Source organism: Conger conger, chromosome 12 (genome assembly GCF_963514075.1).
Source record: "Conger conger chromosome 12, fConCon1.1, whole genome shotgun sequence".
In the NCBI taxonomy this organism is placed as follows: domain Eukaryota; kingdom Metazoa; phylum Chordata; class Actinopteri; order Anguilliformes; family Congridae; genus Conger; species Conger conger.
The window spans coordinates 11,708,247-11,735,135 of NC_083771.1; the positions used below are offsets into that span (position 1 = coordinate 11,708,247).

Genomic DNA, 26,889 nt, shown 5'->3' on the forward strand with positions numbered 1-26,889 from the left:
GCTTTAGAAACAGAAACTTACAGGGTGCTATGGGCAATACACTGAGAGGAACTGACCCCTTGTCCTAACAAAGCACAATTTGTGATATTAGATAAAGACAGTGTACTACTTCTGCATTCCAGAGAACATGAGTTTTTAATAGCCGACAGTAATTAGCTGCGAGCAAGGCAGTGTGTTTATCCCGTGTCTTATCAAACACGCTCTGCCGCAATGCTAAGGGCAACAGTGGCAAGGATAAACTCCCGGGTGACGGAAAGGGAGAAACCTTGGGAAGAACCGGAGCCTGTGAAAGTGTCTCTGAGCCTCAGAGAGCAGGAGTAAGCCCCGCTGTAGAACCAGAAGGTTGGTGGCTCAGGCCCCGCTGTAGAACCAGAAGGTTGGTGGCTCAAGCTCTGGTGTTGCCACGATAAGATCCGCACAGCCGTTGGGCTGTCCGGTGCTTAGTCTAATCAACTGTAAGTCACCTTGGATAACAGCATCAACTAAACGATCATGTTTTCACAGAGAGAAGCGGCGTCTGCTTGTGACGGACAGACTGAAACACAGGGCCGCCTGACACGGGCAGCTGGGGAGGAAAAGCAGGGTGCTCACCGCTGCGTCCGCCATCGCGCTCGCACACAGACACGATCTGCTGAAGGAGCCCCAGGAGCAGTGCAGGCGGGGGTAATATTTGGGATAAAAGCTCCCCGGGTCTTTTGGTGTCAGTCGCAGCCGTGCTGGAGGAGCGGGTGCGTCTGACAGGAAGAGGAAACAGGACGGGACGCACTTGTGCTCACCACGGTACCTGGTCCGAGGCCCTCCCGGGTCTCCATGGAAACGAGCCCTGAGCCATAACGGAATCTCACCCTGGAAGCCCACCTGCAAGTTTAGCAACAAAAAAAAAAAGAAAAGATAAACACATTACATTACATTATTGGCATTTGGCAGACGCTCTTATCCAGAGCAACGTACAGTTGATGTTTTAATACAGGACAGTTTGGAAGGGGGGTGTTGTATGTTTTAATACAGGACAGTTTGGAAGGGGGTGTTGTATGTTTTAAAACAGGACAGTTTGGAAGGGGAGTGTTGTATGTTTTAATACAGGACAGTTTGGAAGGGGGGTGTTGTGTGTTTTAATACAGGACAGTTTGGAAGGGGGGTGTTGTATGTTTTAATACAGGACAGTTTGGAAGGGGGGTGTTGTATGTTTTAATACAGGACAGTTTGGAAGGGGAGTGTTGTATGTTTTGATACAGGACAGTTTGGAAGGGGGGTGTTGTGTGTTTTAATACAGGACAGTTTGGAAGGGGGGTGTTGTATGTTTTAATACAGGACAGTTTGGATGGGGGGTGTTGTGTGTTTTAATACAGGACAGTTTGGAAGGGGGGTGTTGTATGTTTTAATACAGGACAGTTTGGAAGGGGGGTGTTGTATGTTTTAATACAGGACAGTTTGGAGGGGGAGTGTTGTGTGTTTTAATACAGGACAGTTTGGAAGGGGGGTGTTGTATGTTTTAATACAGGACAGTTTGGAGGGGGGGTGTTGTATGTTTAATACAGGACAGTGTGGAAGGGGGGTGTTGTATGTTTTATACAGGACAGTTTGGAAGGGGGGTGTTGTATGTTTTATACAGGACAGTTTGGAGTCACACTGCTGCTCCCCCATGTTCTGTACTGTCATGTTGTGCTGCTCAGAGTGTGATATTAAGCTGGGGGAGTCCGTGAGCAGGTGCTCATGAATATAAATTTACAGTATAAAAAAAAAAACTACCTGCAAACATTGTCATACAGAAGTAAAACGCATTCCAGGCCTGAATATTCATGATCAAAACTCCTTGCTGAATCTCTCTTTCAAGGACAGGAAACGGTGCTGTTGGAGATCTTGCTTTCTGATTAACTATCTCTGCTTTCACGTCTTTCAGATGTTAATCCAAGGTCCTAACTCACTGTGGTCATTAAAGATCCCAAGATACTCATCACAAGGAGTAGGGGGTTCCCCGGTATCTTGGCTAAATTCCCAACCAGGCTCTTTCCACCTAAACATCCCCTGATTTAACTGGCCTTAACTGATTTGCTTTGTTCTCTCTCTCCACCACAGCTCCTGTGTGGTGTGCGTCTGGTGCAAAATGGCAGCCGTGCATCACCCAGCAGTAGTAGGTGCGTGCTACTGATTGGTGATGGCTGAGGTGAATTTCCCCCTCAGCACTGTTAAGCACCTTGAGTGTGAAATAAATGCAAGGAATAAATAATATTATTATTAATTATTATTGGTCTTGTTACCCAAAGCATGCTGGGGTGTCATCTTGGCCACAGACAGGCAGACAGGAGCACTGCTCCAGGTATGAGAGGCCATGTGGAATGTGTGAGCACTAGATGGAGTGAGCTGCCATGGTTAGATTCATCTTTGATTGATAGATTCATCTTCAGTTTGATTCTGTGATTCATGAATTGGTTTGATTCAGTGATTCACTCATTAGTTTGACTGTGTGATTCATAAATCCCCCTCCCCTGCACCTGGCTGCATATCACCCCATGGAATTCTCAGCAGCAGCTGAGATCTGATTTTGGGTCAAAGGTCACCTCATGGCACTGAACCAATGTCCCAGGTGGATATGCCACTTGAGAACCCCCGGTTTCAGCTTCCTTCACTCAGTCCCATTTTTAAGGCACACTAACTATTCTGGACAGACATCTGGATTCTCATCCTTTTAATCTTATGCAGTGAGGAAGCAGGCTCAGTGATAGATTCACTCTATCAAGAGTGTCAACTGAGTGGTTTAAAAGACATTTTGTTCTCACAGTAATGAAGCTCTGGAATGAGCAAAACAAAGCCTTCATTGGACAGGCTTCCCTGTAAGAATGTGCATGTGTTCTGCTGCTGCTGCTACTACTACTGCTGCTACTGCTACTGCTACTGCTACTGCTACTACTACTGCTGCTGCTACTACTACTGCTACTGCTACTACTACTACTACTACTGCTGCTACTGCTACTGCTACTGCTACTGCTGCTACTGCTACTGCTACTACTGCTGTTGCTGCTACTACTACTACTGCTGCTGCTACTACTACTATTACTACTACTACTACTACTGCTACTGCTACTGCTACTGCTGCTACTGCTACTGCTACTGCTACTGCTACTGCTATTACTACTACTACTGCTACTGCTACTGCTACTGCTACTACTACTACTACTACTACTACTACTGCTACTGCTACTACTACTACTACTGCTGCTACTACTGCGACTGCTGCTACTACTACTACTACTACTACTGCTACTACTACTACTGCTACTGCTGCTACTGCTACTACTACTCCTACTACTGCTGCTAAGGTGCTACTGCTTTTAATAGCCACATATGTATGTTGCAAAATATCTTATAAACCAGATGGTAATCATGAATTCAAATGTGTCTGATACATAATAATTTAAGAGTAAATACTTAATGTTTTCATTAGCCAGTGGTTTCTTATGTGATAAACATTTTGTGGGGGTTTTTTATGGAGGAAGTCTAAACCGTCAAATCATATTCTGAGTCATCATTTAATTTCACCCTTAGGTGGGCTTTCACAAATTCTCCCGCCTGAAGCATCATCAAAAGAGGAAGGAAGTAGCCTAGGCTATTCTAAATGTGGAGCAAATGTCTTGAGCAATATTTGTAAATATAAACATATTTTTGCTGATTTAGTTTTTCTCTAAAATATCATCTTATATCCCTCACATCTTCTGTGTTCTAGGAAGCAATTTAAAGAGAAAACTATGCACAAATATGAAATTATGGTATTTTTTCACTTCCCTGTTGTAGTATCTGTACATCCACATCATTCATTCATTCCTTATCCTAGCCCGCTTATCCTGAACAGGGTCACAGGGGGGCTGGAGCCTATCCCAGCATACATTGGGCGAAAGGCAGGAATACACCCTGGACAGGTCGCCAGTCCATCACAGGGCACACACCATTCACTCACACACTCATACACTCATACTTATAGGCAATTTAGACTCTCCAATCAGCCTAACCTGCATGTCTTTGGACTGTGGGAGGAAACCGGAGTACCCGGAGGAAACCCACGCAGACACGAGTTCGAACCCAGGACCTCCTTGCTGTGAGACGGCAGTGCTACCCACTGTACCATCCGTGCCTCTTTACAGCCACATCGTTTCACTGAAATATGTTGTTTTCTAAATATTAGTTCAGTACAGTAATACTATGACTGTAGTTCACAATGTTCAAGCAGACCAGATGGGTCCTTCTACTTTGCCTTCAAAGCACCAAAAATGTACATTAAAAAAAACTCAACAGTCATGTCTCTCAAGATATAATCCTGCAGTATTGCACAAACATCCACATAATTTATTTTCTGTGAGGTTCCTTTGAACTTCTAGCAAAGTACACCAATTGTGTAGTAGGCAGGCGGACAAGTATTAAACTTGAGTAGTGGTGATGATATGTGATGTTTTGTACTTTCAATATAACAACTTTGCACATAACAGCTTTGAATTTCATGGTTGAGATATTAACAGGGTATGATTTATGTGTATAAATCACACCTGTTTATATTCCAACCATGAATTTTGAATTTCAGCAAAACTACCTGAATGGGCAGATGGCCTACTTCTCAGGAGAAATTCATTTAATTGAATCTGTGTATGTTTGAATATGGCACAGTGTGTGCACTTTTGTTTCAGGGGGTAATGTGTTTTAGCCTAGTACTCCAGGGAGAGTGGACACATACCTTCATTTGATTGAATGTTTTTTTGTATGTGTGTGCATTTTGTGGGGGTGTGACTGTGTTTTAGCCTAGTACTCCGGAGAGGGGAGTGTAAATGTAGCTGCCTTTATTTAATGTTTGAGTGCACTGCATATTTAAGCCTGGTTCTCATTGAAAGGCCAAATCCATAGGCTACTGCTGGAAAGGGTTTGAATCTTCATTCCGAATATAGCTAATTCACTGCACACTGTAAGGCACTACAGATGCACAGATGTCTTCCATGCGGTGCTCCAGTTCACGATGTACACATTCGCCCCCTAGTGGACGTCTTTGAGGATCGCGCAATTCCATCTCTGTCAAAACCGGAACCAAAACGAAAGTCTCGGATATAGAGTAGCATAGTGAGCAAGTAACTGAAGTTTCCTTGCTTCCTGGTGGTGGCAAATTCAAATCTTACATTGTATAAGTGATACTTTACCGAATATTCAGCTGCGTAAATAGCTAGTCTGTAAAAATGTGAGCTGTGTAATTGGCCGCTATCACATTAATGTACTCAGTGAAGCAGTCCAGGTGTTTGGAAAGAGAGAAGAATGCAAAAAGGGATCATGGGGCGCCACACTGTTTATGATTTTCTCAAATGTTGTATCACATTTCTCAGGCAATGACTACATTAACCCTCAAGCGACCAACTGGGGTCATATCTGACCCCAGACATACAGTGCATCCGGAAAGTATTCACAGCGCTTCACTTTCCCACATTTTGTTGCAGCCTTAAATGGAATAAATTCATTTTTTTCCTCAAGATTCTACACTCAACACCCCATAATGACAACATGAAATAAGTTTTTTTGAAATTTTTGCTAATTTATTAAAAATAAAAACTAAGAAATCACATGTACATAAGTATTCACAGCCTTTGCCATGAGCTCAGGTGCATCCTGTTTCCACTGATCAACCTTGAGATGTTTCTACAACTTAATTGGAGTCCACCTGTGGTAAATTCAGTTGATTGGACATGATTTGGAAAGGCAGACACCTGTCTATATAAGGTCCCACAGTTGACAGTGCATGTCGGCGCACAAACCAAGCAGGAAGTCAAAGGAATTGTCTCTAGACCTCCGAGACAGGATTGTCTCAAGGCACAAATCTGGGGAATGGTACAGAAAAATTTCTGCTGCTTTGAAGGTCCCAATGAGCACAGTGGCCTCCATCATCCGTAAATGGAAGAAGTTCGGAACCACCAGGACTCTTCCTAGAGCTGGCCGCCCGTCTAAACTGAGCAATCAGGGGAGAAGAGCCTTAGTCAGGGAGGTGACCAAGAACCCGATGGTCACTCTGTCAGAGCTCCAGCGTTCCTCTGTGGAGAGAGGAGAACCTTCCAGAAGGACAACCATCTCTGCAGCAATCCACCAATCAGGCCTGTATGGTAGAGTGGCCAGACGGAAGCCACTCCTTAGTAAAAGGCACATGGCAGCCTGCCTGGAGTTTGCCAAAAGGCACCTGAAGGACTCTCAGACCATGAGAAACAAAATTCTCTGGTCTGATGAGACAAAGATTGAACTCTTTGGCGTGAATGCCAGGCATCATGTTTGGAGGAAACCAGGCACCGCTCATCACCTGGCCAATATCATCCCTACAGTGAAGCATGGTGGTGGCAGCATCATGCTGTGGGAGTGTTTTTCAGCGGCAGGAACTGGGAGACTAGTCAGGATTGAGGGAAAGATGAATGCAGCAATGTACAGAGACATCCTGGATGAAAACCTGCTCCAGAGCGCTCTTGACCTCAGACTGGGGCGACGGTTCATCTTTCAGCAGGACAACGACCCTAAGCACACAGCCAAGATATCAAAGAAGTGGCTTCAGGACAACTCTGTGAATGCCCTGAGTGGCCCAGCCAGAGCCCAGACTTGAATCCGATTGAACATCTCTGGAGAGATCTGAAAATGGCTGTGCACCAACGCTCCCCATCCAACCTGATGGAGCTTGAGAGGTGCTGCAAAGAGGAATGGTCGAAACTGCCCAAAGATAGGTGTGCCAAGCTTGTGGCATCATATTCAAAAAGACTTGAGGCTGATTGCTGCCAAAGGTGCATCAACAAAGTATTGAGCAAAGGCTGTGAATACTTATGTACATATGATTTCTTAGTTTTTTATTTTTAATATATTTGCAAAAATTTCAAAAAAACTTCTTTCATGTTGACATTATGGGGTGTTGTGTGTAGAATTTTGAGGAAATTTATTCCATTTTGGAATAAGGCTGTAACATAACAAAATGTGGGAAAGTGAAGCGCTGTGAATACTTTCCGGATGCACTGTACTTTTATTGATATCTTAATGATAATTTATTTAATCCTTCCAAAATTTCTTGACTTTGTCAAGCAACAATTTTCGTCAATAAATACATGTTCTTTCTGGTTTCTGCCTTCATTTGGAGTGATGTGATGATTAGGTGATGACATATCCTTTGGGGCCGTGTATGACCCCAGTTAAAGCAACACATTCTGCCAATGCAACGTCAAAAAGGAATCTTTATAAGAATCCAGATTTCTGTGGGGAAAAGATATAAAGTGATACATACCCACAGATTTCTTTGGCAGGTAAAAATAGGTTCCAAAATGTTATAAACATTGACTGTAAAGTTAGAAATGTGGAAATTTCAGCACATGGCAAGGTAGAATGTGTGTGTGTGTGTGTGTGTGTAATACTGAGCTTGTGAATAGCATCACTGACCCTGATCAAGTTCACAAATAAATATATTCATATCACATTAAAAAATATTACCTCAATAACATTAGCTATATATTGTCCTCATATGGGTTATATGTGTTATGGCTTGCTATTTCCTATATAAAGCCCATCTAGGTGACATCAATGATTACAAAATGTGTTGTAATTGTAATAATATAGATATGTTCTTTTGTTTTTTTATGAAAATTAAATGTCTTTTACGTGTTTAATGACATTTTAACAAAAAAGAAAACTGTTTTTGAATTGATTGAGACTTATTTTTCATGAGTTTGAAATTGGGGTAATATCTGACGCCAGTTGGTCATTAATGTGTGTGAAATATGCTGGTCGCCTGAGTTTAGGGAACTACCTTTCCCCAAAAACAACGCAGTCGAAGCATTTCCCCTGCGGTTATTCTTTTAACCGTACATTTGCTGAACGGCGCCGGGTCTGGTTAACACGGTTAGTGAATAAGGCCAGTGGAGGCCATCGCCTATTGTATTGGCAGGCCCTCGACGGGAGCTGTCACTTGTCAATACTAATTTCTCTCCAGACCAGCACACTCCTGCCAGGGCGATTTGAGGCCAGCCGCGTTCTGACTGTAACCCGGCTTAGTCTAACCGAGGTCTGTCTCCCGTGTGAGCAGATCCTGGCTTAATATCGCCTTCGAATCTCATAGCTCCATAGCTGCTATACTGTATTTAATGTGCTTGTGACAGTCGCCAATACAGTACCCAGCCTCACTGGTTCATTTAGTAGACTCTCATGGGAACTTTTCAACAGCCGGCATCTCCGCATTATCCACTTCCGTTGCTGCTTGGAGGAATTGTGTGAAAACATTCCTTTTTCAAGTAAATGACAGCTGGTGAGTTCTTAATGAGAAAGTAGATGATTACTCTCAATGCACCTACACTGCCGATTCTGTGCTGTCTGTGACTAATGAGTATCGGAAACACATGCTGTACAGTAGGCTATATTGACAGTTTTAATACATTTATCTTCTTGAGAAAAAACATGCGGAATCATTTGTTTGTATAATTCAGACAGCAGGGGGCAGCATTGACTTCAGAAAGAAATAACTCGTGGCCAGTATGTTTTTTAATTAACCTTGATTAACCCCGATTTTGAAGTTTAAAATAAGCCATCGTAAATTGCAGATTTTAATCTAAATTGGATTGGAATCCAAATTGATTTGGCTATAAACGCTTTAAATAAGATTCTAAACCCAAAGGCCATTGAAAAAATACCAACCAAGAGTTTAAAATATGAACGTGGACTTATGGAAAAAGAGCTGTTCCGGGTTTTACTCAGACAGTTATCCAGCTAACTCAGTAATCCTGCTTTGTAAGGATTTTGCAGGATGACTGAGCAGTAATCCTGCAAAACACATGTCTCTGGCTGGACAAAGCTGGTTATGCTGCCAGAGTAAGCTGATGGTCATCGGGAGGACTAGCTGACTATGTAGGCTAGTCAGCTGGTGAACAGCTGGTTGACCTGCTAAAAGTGTTAAAAACACAGCTTAGGCTGGTTTAAGAAGGAATTCCTTAGCAGGGATGTCAGTTTGGGTAAAAAAGACTAGAAACTGCCATGGGGCCCATTGGACCAGTTTGACATTGGCATAGGTGTCACTCTGAGAAGCCTGCAGCAAACACTTTATTTTTTCCACTGGAAAAGGCCCGCAGGGCTAGCTTTGCCTGAGCTGACCCCCTCTCTGCAACACTAGCTATATTACCTCTACACACCACACAGCTCTTTTCCACCTGCTTATTATTATTATTATTATTATTATTATTATTATTATTATTATTATTATTATTATTTTTAACTTTCCCAGCAATAACGTATCATTTCCAAATAGTTCATAAAATAATGAGAATAGAACAATTATTATTGTTGTTAATATTATTATCTATATTTTTTATTGTTGGTGTTATTGTTTTGCTGTTACTACTACTACTCTTACTAACAATAATAATCATAGCAATAATGATCATTGCCATCTCCATCCTCATCATCATCATCCTCATTATCTCAGTCAGGCTACAGCAGGACAGCTTACTCAGAGTCCTGCTGGCTGCTGTGTGTCTTTCTAAGCAGCAAACACTGTAAGAGATCCACACTCTGCCTTGCAGGAAAGGAGATTGTAAGTAAACACCTGTAAATGAACACTAGAGGATGATCCAGGTTCAGAAAGTAAAAGTCCTCCCCAGCATTTTCTTCCAATCACCTGCTTTTGCTAATTAGTGCAATTCCCCAGCCAGGAGGCAGAACTAATGAGTGAAAACAGCTGGCTGAGTTCACGGGCAGAAGAAACGCACAGCAGGACTTTTACTTTCTGACCCCTGGACTTTACACCTCTGGTGGACGCAGAGGGGCCATTCCAAGCGAATTACCCATAATTCCTTTGTTTGCGCCAGTGACTGTTGTGAAAGTGTTCCATTACTTACATCTCTGGGGTTTTGACATCGCATGACCTGTTATTTATGTTTGCCGTGGGCATGTTGTGTGAGCACTCAATTTTCTCAAAGCTCTTTCGGTTATGGACTTCTCACACACATAAAATAACAGCACCCTCTGCAAAATTATTTTCTTGTTCAAAAAGCCAGCACAGCAAACTGAGCAAATGTGTTATTTCTGTCACACATGTCATGATGAATGTCAGAACCCTTACCTGGCATGGTTCGTGTCTGCTGTCTTCCCAAATTTAACAGAAATGCAAGCCACAAGTCAGGATGGTGTGACCTTTTTGAAAATGCAAACACTCCACCTAACCAGTGCAAAATAAGGACAGAAGTTTTATTTTTTTAACCACTTTTTTGCACCTGAATCTTTTAATTTGAGAAGCCCAGTTAACTAGTCAAAAATGAAATGTCTTGATTTTCTTTTTTAATTTAACTTTATCTATGCAGGGTATATCATGCACAGATCACATCCCATCCACGCCTATCCTGCATGCCTTCACAACAGCAGTGGAAACCCCTGAAATTACTTTTCAGCATGATGACTTTACCATCAGAAAATGTTGACCTTTTCTGTATTTTATAACAGCGGTAGTCCGTCAAGGTACAAAGATTCTTATTAGTCTTTTTTAACCCTGCAGTTATGAAATCAGTGCCTCGCGTCGATTACAACAAAAATTAATTATGTGTGTTAAATGGCAGGCATATATATATTGCGCCTTTAACTAAAGCGCTGTACAGATGCTTCTCATTCACCCATTCATACACACACTCACACACACCAACTGTGATTGGCTGCCATGCAAGGCACTAACTAGCTCATCAGGAGCATTTGTGGGTTAGGCATCTTGCTCAGGGACACTTCGACTCACCCAAGGCGGGATCGAACCAGCAACCCTCCGACTGCCAGATGACTGCTCTTACCTCCTGAGCCAATGTTGCCCCAGGAGGACAGTTTAGGAAAACAGTTCATGACAACAGTTATTCACCAATTGATTGATGAGTGACAGGTTATTCCTGCATGAAACATATTGATTTAGGGTTTAAAATTCAACAAGGAGGCTTTATCACAGGAGAGGCAATGAGGGTGGTTGATTTTTCACCCTGTGGACATGGGGTGAAAACAACACAAGGGTTGGTCAATATTCATTTCCAGAATGACATACTACATTCTTTTACAGGTAACACTTTACTTGAACCCCTCGATCGTAAGGCTGACATAACACTGTCATACACATGACATAACAGCTGTCACAAGATGGCATAACAGATGATGTCAGTTGATGTCAAATGATATAAAACTATCATACTTTCATCTTTTATGACAATGTTATGACAGATGTTACAGTAATACAATGTACAAATAAAAGTATGATAGTTTTATGTCATTTGACATAACCTGAAATAATCTGCCGTCTTGCGAGCTGTTGTGCATGACAGTGTTATGTCAGCCTTATGGTGAGGGGTTCAAGTAGTTGTACCCTTTTACTGTCACGTCGGTGCCCTTTTTTCCATCTGTGTTGTCTCTGTTCTCTGTTTTATGTCTAAGTCCCCAGCATTTTTGCCTTTTATTTCCCTCTGTACTTTCCGTAGTCTGTCTGTCACCCCGTTCATTCCCATTCACTATTGTTCATTAATTTCACCTGTGCTGCATTTGTTGTTTTGATCCCTCTCCTTATATGTATTTCCTTCCAGTCTTTCTGGGATGTCTCTCACTTGTTTCTCATTGTCTTTTTATCAGTTTTGTATTTAAACTTGTCCTTTTCAGTTTCTCATTGCTAGAGTTCTGCCCTTACCTGTGATTCTATTCCCGGTTCTAGCCTCCCCTTCCCCTACTTTTGCCCTTGTTATTTTCTGCCTGGTTCTGACTCTGTGCTTTTGGATTTCATTTTAGTACTTCTGCTGGTTTGGTCTGTCTTCTTGGCTTCTGAACTTTGCCTGTTCTCATGATTACGTCCTGCCTGCTCGCATGTACCTGTCTGGCTGGCTAATGACCATTGCCTGTTTTTGGATTACGTTTTGGATCTTCCCTGTCTTAATAAAGCCTGCCCTTTTCAGGTTACTCCCTGAGGTTCCCACTGCCCGATTCCTGACACTTTTATACAGTATACAATACATTTATACAGCTCAAGTCACTCTCGTCTGACAAGACAGGTGCAACCCAATGGACAAAAACCCTGTCTCCCTAGAAATGTTGTTGTCAAACACAAGGTGCACCCCCATACTTGTGTCCTCCCCTCGTCTCCTCCACTCGTCTGCTCCACCCGTCTCCTCCCCCCATACTTCCGTATTGGAGATGAAATGGTAGTGGAGGAAAGGATGATCATTTTTAAAGTAAAGTATAGGGATGTACTCTCAGCCCAAGTTGGAGTGGTCACGGTCAGAGATCGAGACTAGGCAGTGGAGCGAGCCGCTAACTGAGAGCTAGCTGGATAGACCGCTCAGTGACCCAAAGACAGATTTGAAGCGATACGTTTTAGCTCAATTGTTCACAAACTTAACTTTGAAACCACAGAATTAGACTCCCACTGTGTTACTCGCACCACTTGTGTTGCCATGATCGTAAAAACCATGGGAAACGGTTTGATTGATTGCCCGAGGTCTTTAAGGAGCCTGCTTTATCATTAATGAGACTGTCAGGGATGACTGCTCCACAAATACTCTTTGAATTGTTGTTTTGCTTCGCAGTGCACAGGCTTTAAAAATAATCAATGTGCTCTCTCGCCTCAATATAACGACAAGCTGTATTCTCGCAAGCACAAGAATCATTGGCAAAACAAAAAATCTAAGCTTTATAGCATATAGTGACTGTATTATTGTCAGTGAGTAATAATCTGTGTGTTCACTTTCTTGTGTCAGTCAATCGGAACAAGGGAGATGCACTTATTGGGACATTGTTAACACTCTCTGCCAACTGAAATTGTACATTACCAATAACATTGCTTAATAACGGGCTTGATTAGTCCAGAACAACCACAGGAATATGATTAGAAGCTTCATATTGAGACTGAGAAAGTACTGATTTGTTGTAGGAAATCTGGAATCAACAAGCAGTTCTTTTCTAATCTACTGGAGAGGGACAATTTAACATTGTTGTGGGTAATAAAAACAGGGCTAATATGCTAAATCAGGGCTAATAAAAATGAGAATATTAAAGGAAGGGCTTGCAGCCCTGAAACTGTTCTGTGCAATTAATTTGGATGCCCACTAACCTGTATGGTGAGAAAAGCTTCAAATCACATTTGTTTTTGCTGATTGGTAAAGTTTTAATACATATGCTTCAATGACTTGGATAAATGGCCCAGGTGACACATATAGTCTCATAATTATAAAGAAGCTGCAACATTTGAATGGAAAAGTAATGCATTCATACCTTACATTACAACTGCAATTTTAGGTATTCAGAGTAAGTCAGATACTTGCATGGCACAGTCAGTCTCAGGGACCAGACAACCACAGACCTGCTACTGTGAAGCATCTTGTTCGCTCCCGCTTTGCGGGTGTTTGTCTTTGAAAGTTTTGTGTGCACTCAATGAAAGGAAATAACCTTTTGCCCACCAATATGCAAGAGACTGTTTTCTAAGACTTTGGTCTTTGCTTCTTAAACTTGTTCCACATGTTTTTTTTGTTTTTTTGCCCTGTTCTTTCCCCTCCTTCCTTGGCACAGACATTGCATTTTTCCACAGATTCCAGGCTATCGGTTTCCCTTTCATTTTACACTGGACCTGTCAGAATTCAACCCCCGAGTGCTGCCCTTTCTGCCGGCTTGTGTTTCACCGCAAGAGGTTCATGCAGGTCATTGATTGGCTGAAGAATCTGCACACTTTATCCTCAAGGCTCTAATTGGCCGCTGATGGAAAGGCGACCACAAGTATCTGCAGACACAACAGTGGCCCTCCAGGACCTGAGTTTCACAGCAGGAAACTCAATCTTCATAACCTCTCGAAATGTAACATGCGCTGATAATCTGAATGCGGCTAAAATGTATATATGATGGACAAATAAATTACCACTTACTTTGCTGACTGAACTATGTACAATTTTTAATATGACACTGACAGACACTTTCCCAGCTATTCCTTTTTGTCCAAAGTCTTTTCACACAAGGTTTCAATTTCAAGAACCATGTATTCCATCATGCTGAAACCTGTTGTTCTGTGTAGATATAAACAGGGGTAAGAGTGGTTGTCTGGCAGTCGGAGAGTTGCCAGTTCAATCCCCCAGCTTGGGTGTGTCTTAGTGTCCCTGTGCAAGACACCTAACTCCTAATTTCTCCCGACAAGCCGTTTGGCGCCTTGCATGGCAACTTTTCGTCATTAGTGTGTGTGTGTGTGTGTGCGTGTGTGTGTGTGTGTGTGTGTGTGCGTGCGTGTGTGTGTGTCTGTGTGCGTGTGTGTGTGCGTGACTGAATGAGTGAATTAATTGCCATTGTTTGTGAAGTGCTTTGTGCAGTCCTGACTTGCTGGTAAAAGTGCTATATAGATGCAGTCCATTTATCATTTACCACAAAATATTTTTGAAAATATTTGCACCGCAATGTGTTTCTCATCCAAGACACTTGTATACGTCAAAAAAATACTTTTAACTTTTTTTCTGCAGGGTCTCGGGAGGATATGGACACAGTCATCTTTTCCTGGGGGAAGAATATAATTACACTTTCGAATGTCTTTTATTTTCAGTTTAACCAGTTCCAAGTGTGCATTTTCCTAGAACATAGCATGGTTAGGAAATGTCTACTACAAAAATATACTTGCCTATATATGCAAAATGATATACATATTATATTTCACAGTGCAATGCGTATTTGATTTTTTTCACACGGAAGTGAGCTTTGGAGCCGTAAACACCAGTATTTGGGGGCGCTGTTTCTTTCATACGCAGTGGTGTAGCAGGAGACAGCGACACCACAGACCATAGCAGGGATTCCCAAGGCCGGTCAGGTCCTTTAAAAACACAAGTCGTCCAAGTATTGCAGGGAGCGTAGAGAGAATAAACACGGAACGAAACGGAGAACAATCTCCATCCATCCTTTAAAGTGATCCTGTGTACTGGGAAAGCGTCGTTATATTTGACCAGATCCAGCATTTTTCCGTGAGACCGGTGAGTTGTGGCTCTATAACGGTGTTGATGTGGACGGTTTTTCGGGGTTTAATGGAGCCTCGTCTCACCAGTTTCATTGTTGCTTTGTTCTTGGCAGCAGCCATTTTTAATCAGCACAGCTAGCCGTCTCCTCTCTTCCGCGCTTCGCACTTTTACGGAAAAAACGGCAGGCTTTGGACATAATTGCACAGTTTATACAGTTTTCTCATAGGCAAGTGTTTATTTAGTAATGTGATCTTGACTACATGTTTGCGTCTTGCGGTTAGGCTCCGAACTTTACTATTCTAATCTAGTCTCTGCTAGCTAGCTTCCAATCTTCGGTTTTGTTTTGCGAAAATAAGGTTTCCGGGCATCAGGCAACAACTGAGTCTTCGTTGTAAAGTATTTTATAAGTCGTCTCAACCCGTAAAGCTTAGATTCATATCCTGTGTTACGATTCATATTTTGTTGATAGCTGATATGCTAGCTGATTAGCTGGATATGCGGTTGCGAAATCGCAACTGTTTTGCTGTGAAATGGCTAAACTAAGCTAAGCTAAACTGGATGTGCGTTTCGGGTCGCTGGCTAGCCGAGCATCTGTATTTCGTCCTTAAACACGGCGAATGGCTGTGGGCTTTTCCGTTGCTTTGGCCAGGCTAAGGCTAGCTTTGCAGTCTGCGTATATGGCATCTAGTTGAATTTATGCGTTTTCCCGATATTGTACTGCAGCTAGCTCTATGTAGGCTAGCACAGTCCAAATCGAGCCGCAATTGCAAGGAATGGAGCTTAGAAAAGTGGGCTGATAATGATGCCAACGACAATTGCCTTTTTAATGAGGGCCTTGGTGTACGGCTAACGTAGCCTGGTCAATAGTTGCTGGCTAGTTAGCTAGTCAGAGCTGCCATTATGAGCACATTTACATAACGTTGGCTAAGTCTTGAGTAACCTTGCGTTAACAAACAAATGTGCACTCCAATATAAAAAAACGAAGAATAGTGGTTAATAGCTTGTTAGGTGGTGCATTTCCCTTGGAGGCGAAGAGCTAAGTTGGCTAGCCATCATCAGTTTTCTGGGCTTTGATTTTTGACCAGTTGGCTAACGTTAGCTAAGCTGTGCCATTTTGATCTGAATTTCGTCTCGGCTAGCCAGAGATTCTAAGCTAACTAGCAATAACGTCAACCCGCATAACGTTAGCTAGCTCTAAGCCGATAAATTGGCCAGCTAGCCAGTGAGCTTGCTGAAATATGTTTTGCAAGGTCGAGATCGCTAAACGGCTAGTAGGAGACTAAATTGGCTTAAAATGGCGTAATTCATTTGTTGTTCAATGTCAGAATGTGGAGAGACTGGGTGCTTACATTGTTATTAATTTAGCCATTATGAGAAATATGGATGTGATGAAGGACAGTGCATCCGTACATTGAAATAGCGTAACATTAGCTAGCCATGGTTACCCAAGTTATATCTGGCATATCTGTTCACGGTTTGCTAGTGCCTGCATAGAGACTGTTTTTTTAAAGCCTCTTCGTGTTCCGTTGCTACACAGTGTTTTGCTTAACTCAGTCGCCAGGGAGCTGGATGTATCCTGTCTTTGGGAACGACAAAATGGACGTGAAGATCTAACGTTAGGTGTCCGGTCGCAAGCGCAACGCGGAGCATTTCAGGATCGGAGCTCCTGTTAGCTATGTTAGCTCGCTGGCTAACACCCTTATCCTCAGATGAATTGTCAGTGTTCAGGCGATTAGCTAACCCGTTTCATTCCCAAGGGGGGAACGCATTGTCCCGTATATCACCCTAGACCGAATGTGAGCGCAAGGATTAGCATTTGTTCCCTGATCTTTAGCTGTTTAGTTAAGTACTCCCAGTATTGCTTTCTCTAATAGCTAGCGTTAGCTAAGTTAATTCGTAAAAATCGCTAGCCAGTTCCTTAATTGGTATCGTGCTCCCTATTTTTAAACGTTATAAATCCTTTCTTTTGACGTGCTTCAGGTGTACAAAGGCACAACTGTTGCCTATGGAATAAAAATGGCTGAAAAAATGGCCACAAAATATTCTGATTCGTATGCCTATGGTTGGCCAGGGCAACCAAGGTGAGCTACGGTGGAATAAAGCGGTCAACGCTGACATTTTTAACTGGCATTCTTTTTCAGTATTTTTCAGAAACGTCTCTAGCATGGGAGATGTAGACGTCTCCATGTTGGAATATGTTGACCAGTATGTTCCGTTGAACATATTCGATCTCCATTTTGGAAAATGCCCCCCCCCCCCGGTTTGTTCCAGAGATGTGCAGACATTGGAAGTTTTGTTTTGTGTGAATGTTTCCGTGAAAGGCTCCGCGTCTTCGCACTAATTGCAGGGCACTTCATCTCTTGATTGACACATGCATGTACATACCGTCTTAAAAATTGTCCAGTCTCCCCACTGTGGTCTGGCCTTATAATTAAACGGGTTGTGAGCACATAAATGGTATATGCAGGTTTATTTGTTATGGATTTAGTCTCTTGTATTGCAATGAGCCAACAAAGTTTTTTTTATTTATTTAATTTTTTATTTGGCTTGGCTGGGGCGCACAATACATGTTTTTCATTAGCAGTGTTTATGCAGGCACACACGCATGTGCATGTATACAGTAGATTGACCTAGCCTTTTAAGAGCAGTTTAAAACCAACTCATGAGGAATATTTCTGTCAGTGAACAGATCTTTCATTCGATTTTTGTCTTCGGTACAAAATAAAGAGCGCTCATTCGAGTGAGCTTTCCCCCATTTAAATGTAGAAGTTCATGTGTCCAGGAATGCATCTCGCAGGATAAAATTCTGTGGTTCAACCAAGTGGGCAATGCATGCTTTCAGCCTTGCCCCTAATATTAATATTCTGTCACACAGGGGCTGTCCCTCAGATTTTGTCCAGAAGGATACATACTGTGTGTGGAGACCCAAAGTGAGCCTATTTTAAAACATGTTAATGAGTAAACTGCTTGGGTTGCCAGAAAAAGACGGTTATTTACTTATTAACTGTGGCAGGAACATGCAGTACTTCCTGTGAAGCAGCCCAAAGAGGGGGGGATCTCTCCACTCCTGGCAGCCTCTGGACGGGGGGAGGGGGGAGGGGGTTCTGGGTTGGCTTTTATTCGGCTGATCCACGTCCCCCACTCTCCGCGACGGGACCGGTCGTCCCCCAGGTGCAGCAGTCGGGACGGGGCGACGGCTGGCCCTCTTATTGGGGCCGTAAACCTCGGGCCCCACGCCCCCGTACCCCCCTGAGGGCCGGCCGTTTCCTGGCCGCTCTCAGCGGGCTGTAAACCCCTTAGCCGCCCAGGCCACTGGTAACGGTGCCGTTTTTCAGCTGCAGGGGGATAGTTGTTGTACATAGAGCTTTTCTCTCCCTCTCTCCCCTTTTCCGCTCCTGGTGGGTAAAGCTCTGGGTGATTTTGACTTTGCTTCATCACAGAATGTACTTGTGGAATTTATCCTCGTTGTGGCTAAAAGGTTGTTCTTACCGATGCGTTGCTGTGGTGTAATTTCTCTGGGCTGTAATCCTCTGTAATGCCTTTTATGAAGGAGATGAAATTTGATAGATATGTTGGGGGTGGGGGGGGGATTTGGCTCAGAAAAGCCTGTCGACACAGGTTGCTAAGCGCAGCTCCTCACTGCTGCATAATTAAACATTTTGTTTTTTTTATGAATTGGCAGCTTTCTGTGCAAGGTTTACTTTTGGTGGAATGTGATATTTTTAAAGGCCTTGCAGAAGTCTGCAGAAACTTGGTGACCCCTCATCCCTTGTTGGCGATATTATCCCGGGAGTCCATCAGGAAAAACTCCTTCTTAGCTTTTAAGTTATAAGGTTGTGGCAGTTGTTGCCCCAAGCTGGGTTCGTTTTTTAAGTCCTGAAGGTCTCATTTTTTCCTGTTGACATGCCTTTGTTGCACTGGGCACTGAACTCCCTAGGTTTGAACGAATAAAATTTAAGCTGTTTTATGAAAATTTTAAAATGCCGATTGTTGGTTAGATATGTCGTCTTCCCAGAGCTGATTATATAAACGTTCCTTAAATGTTGTTGCGTATTATTGCCAGGTATTCTTTTATTGTACGAATTCTACCGTGTATTAATCGCATTAACCCTTTTGTGTTCTTGTTTTGTTTACTAGCACCTTTTGTCCCATTTTAGTTTCTAAAATGCTCTTCCTCTTCTCTTCCTCTCCACAGAAACAGACACATAGGCAGTGGAGCAAAGAAACATTTCCATACTCGATGACATTTCATCGCAATGTCCGATCGTTTAGGGCAAATTTCCAAGTCCAAGGATGGGAAAAGCAAGTATTCCTCGCTCAGCCTGTTTGATAAGTACAAGGGAAAGTCAATAGAAACTCAGAAAACTACAGGTGAGCTTTGCTCAACAATTACTTTTGCTGTTTGTGTGCGCACATTTGCTGTGTGTGGTGTGTGTGTTCATTAATAGTATGTTAAACAATATTGTCAGGTTTTTAAAAATTGATTTATTTAATAATTAAATACATTTTTAAAAGCACAGAATGTCCCTGTTGTATATTTTAAACGCAGTAATTTGTGGTACAGTTGAAGGCCTGCTGGAGCCCATGTCTGCCTGGTATAACCCCTTCCTCTCCCCCTCTCTGCCTGGCACCCTGTCTGCCTTGTTTAACCCCCTCTCTCCCTGGCACCCTCTCTGCCTGGTTTAACCCCCTCCTCTCCCCCTCTCTCCCTGGCACCCTGTCTCTGCCTGGTTTAACCCCCTCCTCTCCCCCTCTCTGCCTGGCACCCTGTCTCTGCCTGGTTTAACCCCCTCCTCTCCCCCTCTCTGCCTGGCAGTTGTTCCTCGTCATGGCTTACAGAGTCTCGGCAAAGTTGCCACAGCCCGGCGCATGCCGCCCCCCGCTCACCTTCCGAGCCTGAAGTCGGAAAACAAAGGAAACGATCCCAATGTGATTATCGTGCCCAAAGACGGAACAGGATGGGCAAACAAGCAGGAACAACCAGATCAAAAGAGGTGAGGAGGAGAGCGTGCGGGAAGGGGGTGGGCCTTGCCTGTGGCCCCGGCTCTGACGCTGTGTGAGGGCGGACTCGGAGGCTCTGTCAGAATGTGGAGCGCTTTCAGTGTTCAGTGGCAGAAACGAGCGCCTGAATCGCGCGTCTATGTATGCGCTTGTATGTCCGCCTGTGTGCGTCTCTGTCTGTCTGCGTGTGACTGAGTCTGTGTGCGTCTGTGTTGGTTTGAGCACCAGGTGATAGTACCTGTGCATGTCTGCGTATATACATGCGTGTGTTTGTGTGTGCCTCTGTATGTGTGTGTTTGTATCTGTGTGAGAACGTGAGCCGTGTGTGTGTGTGTGGCGGCGAGTGGGAGGGGAGCTGAAAGCCTGTGTTGGTCTACGCTGTGTGTGTGTGTGTGTGTGTGTGTGTGTGTGTGTGTGTGTGTGTGTGTGTGTGTGTGTGTGTGTGGAGCTGAAAGCCTGTGTGTGTGTGTGGAGCTGAAAGCCTGTGTGTGTGTGTGTGTGTGTGAGCGAGCGTCTACGCTGTGCTGTACCTGTGTGTGGGCGGCAGCAGCAGCGAGGATAAGCTGGAGGACGATGTGTTCAGCGCAGGGAACAGCCTGTTAACATGTAAAATCTGCCGTGCCAGGATTGTCTGCACCACTCAACCACCACTCACCACTGTCTTTTCTCACCTTTTCTTTAGTACAACCTGGCCACGGACAAACTCTACAGTTTGAGAAATATTATCCATAACAAAATGTATACACGCACAATAAAAATATAATTATGTTGAACAAAGTAGTGAGAGAGGGTCCAGTTCCACTGCCCTGACAGGCATGTGTCAACCCCCCTTAGCTAGCTAAACCGCCTGCTCTTGTTTTAACGGTTTTCTAATGATTTTTTTGAAGTCAAATATTCTACTTGATTTTAGAAATGGTTAATCAAAGTCCTGAGAAATGTAGGTAAGCTAGCTCTGGCCAACACCAGATGATATATAGAAAAAGAGAAAAGCATTGGATAGTGATTGCACTTAAGAAGTAGACTCAAAATGGTTGGATTTAATACAATTATTAACAGTGGTTGCACACAATTAAGTGGCATACGTCCAGTTTGACAGCAGTTAAATTAATTTGTGTGTCAACAACTAAACCGTTCTGTTTTTGAATGTAATTAAAATGTATTTAATTCGCTTTTCTGTTGAATTACCGGTACAGATCTTGGGTTGAATATCTTATTTGAATAAACAGTTTTTGACACCAGCCCACTCTCTCTCGCCCCGCAGTTCTACTGCATCCACAGCACAGCCGCTGGAGTTGCTGCCTCCGCTGCCTTCTCAGAAATCTGTCTCCAATCTTCAGAAGCCGACTCTGCTAGTGAGCCCGGAGGTGAGTCTGCCTGTACAGCGCATCCCGCTCTGGCTCATCCGCTCCTTACCTGGGACAGGATCCGGCCCTGCTTTCAAATCTGAAACGTATCCACGTTTGCAAAAAAATAAAACTGCTAGCTTTTTTTTTTTTTTTTTTCAACTATTAGCTCTAGGTCGCAGCCGTCTTGGAACAAGCTAGGTTGTGATGTCACTGGGTTGTTTTCTCATCTGCTCGAGCTGTTCCTATTGGTTGACTGCTGACTTTCAATGAGCTCAATGATGAGTCGTGAGTGGAGGGGTGGGGATAAGAACTTGTTTTGCCTTGGAATGTTCAAATGCATATTGCCAAACACGGCACGATTCTCCAACGAGACCGCAACAGTCTAAAATTTGAATTAAGTACTGTCTAAGGTGAAAAGCAATTGAAGCAGTGTCGTATTATTGAGTGGTTGATGCGCTCTTTAATCTTTAATCAAGTGTTTGAGCCCCCAAGAGGGTGGGTTGCCGCGGGTTACGGAGCCCGTACCAGGCCTGCCGTTGCCGCGGGTTATGGAGCCCGTACCAGGCCTGCCGTTGCCGCGGGTTACGGAGCCCGTACCGGACCTGCCGTTGCCGCGGGTTACGGAGCCCGTACCAGACCTGCCGTTGCCGCGGGTTACGGAGCCCTGCTGTTGCTGTAACGGGTTGCTTGTCTGTATGTGGGGTTTGGTTCCTTTTCTCAAACAGCAGGTCAGGTGGTTGCAGAGAAACAAAGCCACTTTTGGCAGAACACGGTTGTTCATAATGCATAATGTGTGTGTATATATACATTTTATTTGTATATAATGTAATATAATATATTGTGTATATATATACGTGTGTGTGTGTGTGTGTATATATATGTGTGTGTGTATATGTATGTATGTATATATATATATATATATACATATATATATACATACACATATATATATATACATACACATATATATATATATTTATTCCCCCCCAATGTTTGTTGTGTATTTCTGTTTCTCTTTAATAACATTCCTCTTTGATGTGACTCCCTCTGCTGCAGAACACAAGTACTGGTGGACCAAAGCAATGGGCACAACTAAACGGAAAGGCAGTAGAACAAGATGGTGAGTGGCCTTTCTGTCACGCGTAGCTCCGCCTCCCCACAGGGCCTGTGCCCAATCAGAATGACACTGCCTGCATTTACACATTACACTGGGCGGAGCTCATGTCAGACCATGCTTTCCTCATTTGAAACGTCATGTTTTTTGTTGCACGCATTTGTTTAAAATTCACAGCAAGGAAAATCTAGTCAGTAGTGTGGGGGAGAGATGGATCAAAGGAATACTTGCCTCCATAATCGCTGGTCTGTTTACAGTCAGTGAGTGTTTCTGGCACTGAGTGGCTAAATGTCACCACCTCTCTGAAGTTTGTGGATCCTCTCGTAAATGGATGTATATTTTTAATAAATGTAATCATCCGCATCTTGAAAAGCAGGGGTTGCCGGAACCTTTGAAACTGCAAGCGTTTGGGTCAAGTCCTGGCATTTCTCACTGTTGCTATGACGATATTGACTAACACCCCCACAGTTTCATCCTTTTATTCTTCAGATTCTTTAACATTTTAGGCATTTTTAACAGATTTGCTACTTTTACTCCAAATCCATGATTCAGCTGGATGTATACTGAAGCAGTTTGGTTTCAGCATGTGCAATTGGGCACATAGGTGGCGGCACTGCCGTTTTACCCGAACAAGCCACTTGACTTCAATCGCTTCAGTTAAATGTACATTTTAGGCATTTCAATGGATTAACAATGTGTGACTAAGTGTTATTAAGGCTGCATGATTCATCATTGTGTTTTATGTCTAGTCACAATAACAATTGCTGTGGGGCATGTGATCTTTGATCTTTCCCCTCTTCTTTAATCGTACCTGATTCGGTAGTGAGGGGGAGGGGGAGGGGGAGGGGGAGGGGGAGGGGGGAGCATCACTATCTACTGGGTGTTAATTTGGCCTGCTTCGCATTTGGCAACAAGGTCATGGTCATGCGATTTAGCTTTCAATCATGTGGAAGCTGCAAGGCCTTGCTGCTGATCGGCTGCCTTAACCCCCGGTAGATATCAGTGCCGTTTTGCTTTCCACTTGGCATCCTGCGCTTGGTTGTTTACTAGCGCGTCAGCTACGATCAAAGAAAAGACCAACCTCCCTGTGGCGGCAGTTATTCTTACTGCGTTTAAAAATAGCTGCGATTTGATATGGTGCAGCCCCAACTTTTACAACAGTGTCCATTTATACCGTTTGATGTGCGCTGAAGCAGGTCAGGTTAAGTGCCTTGCTCAAGGGTGCAATGGTGTCCTTCCTGAGAGTTGAACCTGCAACCAGATCTGGGTCAAATATGTAAATGTGTTGGATTGAAATGCTTTTTTTTGTGTTTTGATTGAGCTTGACTGGTGTAATGGAACCTATGAAATACTCTGAAAAAGTGCAAACCCCACCTTCTGTTTTATTTAGCGGAAGCTTTTTTCCAAAGCGAGTTACAGTTGATTAGGCTAAGCAGGGGCCAGTCCTCCCCTGGAGCAATGTGGGGTTAAGGGCCTTGCTCAGGGGCCCAACAGGGACTGATCTTATTGTGGCCACGCCGGGGCTTGAACCGCCAACCTTTCAGGTCCCAGTCATACAGCTTAGCCACTCGGCTACAGGCTGCTTCTCCCAGTTTGCTCAGTTGCACCAGGCAAAATCAGTCGAGCACAGACGGGTATATGAATCCACAGCGGTTGCGTGTGTGACCCAGGTCCGCTGCTCTCTAACCGCTGTTTCCCCCTGCTCCTCCAGGTTCAAGGGTCTCAAGCCGACTGCAGCCCTTCTCTCACGAGGAGTTTCCCACGCTGAAGGCAGCTGGCGAACAGGACAAGGCGGGCAAGGAAAGAAGCGCCTTCGATCCGTCGTATGGGCCCGGACCAAGCCTCCGCCCCCAGAGTAAGCCCCGCTTCCCAGAACTCACTGCTTCCCCAGCGCGCTTAATCTTCACCCACACGTGTGTTCAGTTGTGGAAGTACATGTTTGTGCACACATTTGGTCAGTACTGATGACTGTTGTTTTCGACTCTACACAGAGCCAGTGATTCCCAACCCTCTACCTAGAGATCTGCCAATCCTGTAGGTTTTCACTCCAACCATAACAAAGCTCACCTCATTCAACATCTAGAGATCTCAATGAGCTGGTAATGGGTAGAATCAGGTGTGAAATTAGGGTTTAAATGCGGGGGATGCTCAATCTAAATTAAAATGGCCAGTGTGGGTGCAGGTTTTTGTTCCAACCGATTTGTTCCTCGCCTGATTCCGCTAATGAACCGGTTGAGTCTTTGCAAATGACCTCGATCGGTAGGATTTGGTGTGTTGCTGCTTGGCGGAAATGAAATCCTGGACCTACACCGGCCCTTTCTTGGTAAGGTGGTGGTAGATATTGAGAAACCTGGATGGGACCACTGCATGAAGCTCTAAATTTCATCCCACAGACACGGTTTGGGAACTGTGTCCATATCAGCTATGAGTGTAGTAGTGAGCATTACATCATGCGGAGAGAAGGTGCAGGTATTCAGCTTGGTCGCCATGGTTTTACCAGTCTCGTACTGATTACCCCTTGTGTAAGAAGCTGAACCTGTCATTGTTTTCTCTGAGCATACCTCCTGAGAGCCTCTCTACCGTGAAGCATTCGCGGTTGTCAGCGGTACAATTAGACTGTAGGAGGGTGACTCGAAGAACTTTGTTCGGTACGGGAAATGTGGGTTTAACGAATAGAATTTATTTTCTTTCTTTCCCTTTGTAAGGAGAGCTGAATGTCCTCCTGATGTGTGCTTTTTCTTTTTATTAAAATGGGGGGAAGCTAAGAGGGTTAGAGACAGGATTGCAGGTACAGAGGGAACCATGGCAGGTCCTCGAGTAGGCGGGGATGTGTGGCCTGGCTGTACCAGGGGTCAACTCTCATTCCTCGAGGGCTGAGAACGGCTGCTTTCCCCTCCTCTGCACCTTATACTTGGGAGTTGTGTGTGAAGACTGTCTGGCCAATCGGTAGCATACATTGTTCAATTACCCAGGAGAAAAAACATTAAATTACATTAGTTATTTAGTTGATGCTTTTCTCCGAAGCGACTTACTGTTAATTAGACTAAACCAGGGCCAATCCCCCTGGAGCAATGTGGGGTTAAGGGCCTTGCGCAAGGGCCCAATGGCTGCAGACGTCCAAAAGCTCTGCTTTTTGGTTCGGTGGCTGTAGGCATTCAGGTTTGTGTGTGTTTGAGGCTCGTAATGACGCCCCCTGTCCTTTGCCCCCCCCAGACGTGACGAGCTGGCGGGAGGGCGGAGGGAGGAACCTGCACCCCACCCCTGCGGCCGCTGCCCTCTCCTCTTCCGACCCTGAGGGCAAGAGTGCCGCCGGCCCGCCTGAGGCTTCTGCCCCGCCGCCCCCGCCCTGCGCCCCCGCCCCTGCCGTCGCCCCCGCCCCTCCCCCGCCTCCCCCCGCGGTGGAGCCCAAGGACCCCGGCCAGCGCCCCGCCCTCTCCGTGCGCCGGAGCGCCCCTTCGGTCCTGCAGTACCCCCAGCACCACCCCACCACGGTGTACCACGACATGCTGCCCGCTTTCGTAAGTACCCCCAGCACCACCCCACCACCGTGTACCACGACATGCTGCCCGCTTTTGTAAGTACCCCCAAGACCACCCCACCGCCATCTACCACCCCTCAGAGGGGCAAACCAGGCCACTCGTGTTCCCTGGCATTCAGCTTGTAGTTAAATGGAATGTTTTTCCCTTCAGGCTAGTGTGAGTTGTATGTTTTAACCCTTTCTGTCCCGAGTGCCAAATTCCACTCGAGCGTAACTACCATCCCATGAGTGCCTATTGCCTTTTCAACCAATCAAAAAGACTGCTGTACTGTTTTGAGCCCCTATTAAAACTGCTAAATTCTTAACTTTCTCAACCAAAGCAAAAACCCCTTGGCATTTTGATGGAGCCACTTCATATTGGGATTGGGTCAATGGTTAAGACAGGCTCCCATAGCCGTTTTGGGGGGGGGGTGGGGGGCGTGCACTCCGTAACCTGGCTGATTTTTTTGCAGATGTGTCCCAAAGAGACCCGGGATTCGCCCCTGTCTCAGGACCACGGCCCTGCTGCTGTGGTCGCCCCGGTGCGGTTTGAAGCCCGGCCCACCTTCAGACCACCGTTCCCCGCCCCCGAAACCGTCAAGTAAGCCGCGTCGCACGTCTCTAACTCTTGGTGATTTTAAGTTATTGAGCCTAAAATCAAGAGGTTTGCTGGTGGGCTCCTGACCTCTTGGTTGTGATCTCTCCCCCCGCAGCGGAGAGGTGCGACGGGAGAACCGCTTCACCCGCGGCCCCCCCCGGCCCTCGTCCCGGCCCATCCGCCGCCCCGGCGACCGCGCCCCTCGGCCCGCCATCATTAACCCCGAGGACCTGAAGGACCTGGACGAGCTGGACAACGACTGCGAGGACGGCTGGGCGGGTGAGGCTCCAGCGCCGCCCCGTTAAACCCGCGTTTCGGTTCATGGCAAACATACGGAAGACACACGG

At 44.7% G+C, this 26,889-nt stretch overlaps 1 protein-coding gene across 5 annotated transcripts in view; it reads left to right on the plus strand.

Annotated features, from left to right (window-relative positions):
* Window positions 1-14,735: 14,735 nt before the first annotated feature.
* Window positions 14,736-26,889, plus strand: part of prrc2b (proline-rich coiled-coil 2B) — a 34,479-nt gene continuing 22,325 nt past the window's right edge. For all 5 annotated transcript variants that reach the window (XM_061262290.1, XM_061262291.1, XM_061262294.1 and 2 more), the window contains exons 1-9: window positions 14,736-14,981; window positions 19,162-19,337; window positions 19,783-19,960; window positions 21,229-21,331; window positions 22,370-22,433; window positions 24,139-24,282; window positions 25,641-25,945; window positions 26,418-26,545; window positions 26,658-26,821. In XM_061262290.1, the coding sequence (XP_061118274.1) occupies window positions 19,223-19,337; window positions 19,783-19,960; window positions 21,229-21,331; window positions 22,370-22,433; window positions 24,139-24,282; window positions 25,641-25,945; window positions 26,418-26,545; window positions 26,658-26,821 (1,201 nt within the window). In that variant the 5' untranslated portion in view covers window positions 14,736-14,981; window positions 19,162-19,222. The remainder of the gene's footprint in view (window positions 14,982-19,161; window positions 19,338-19,782; window positions 19,961-21,228; window positions 21,332-22,369; window positions 22,434-24,138; window positions 24,283-25,640; window positions 25,946-26,417; window positions 26,546-26,657; window positions 26,822-26,889) is intronic.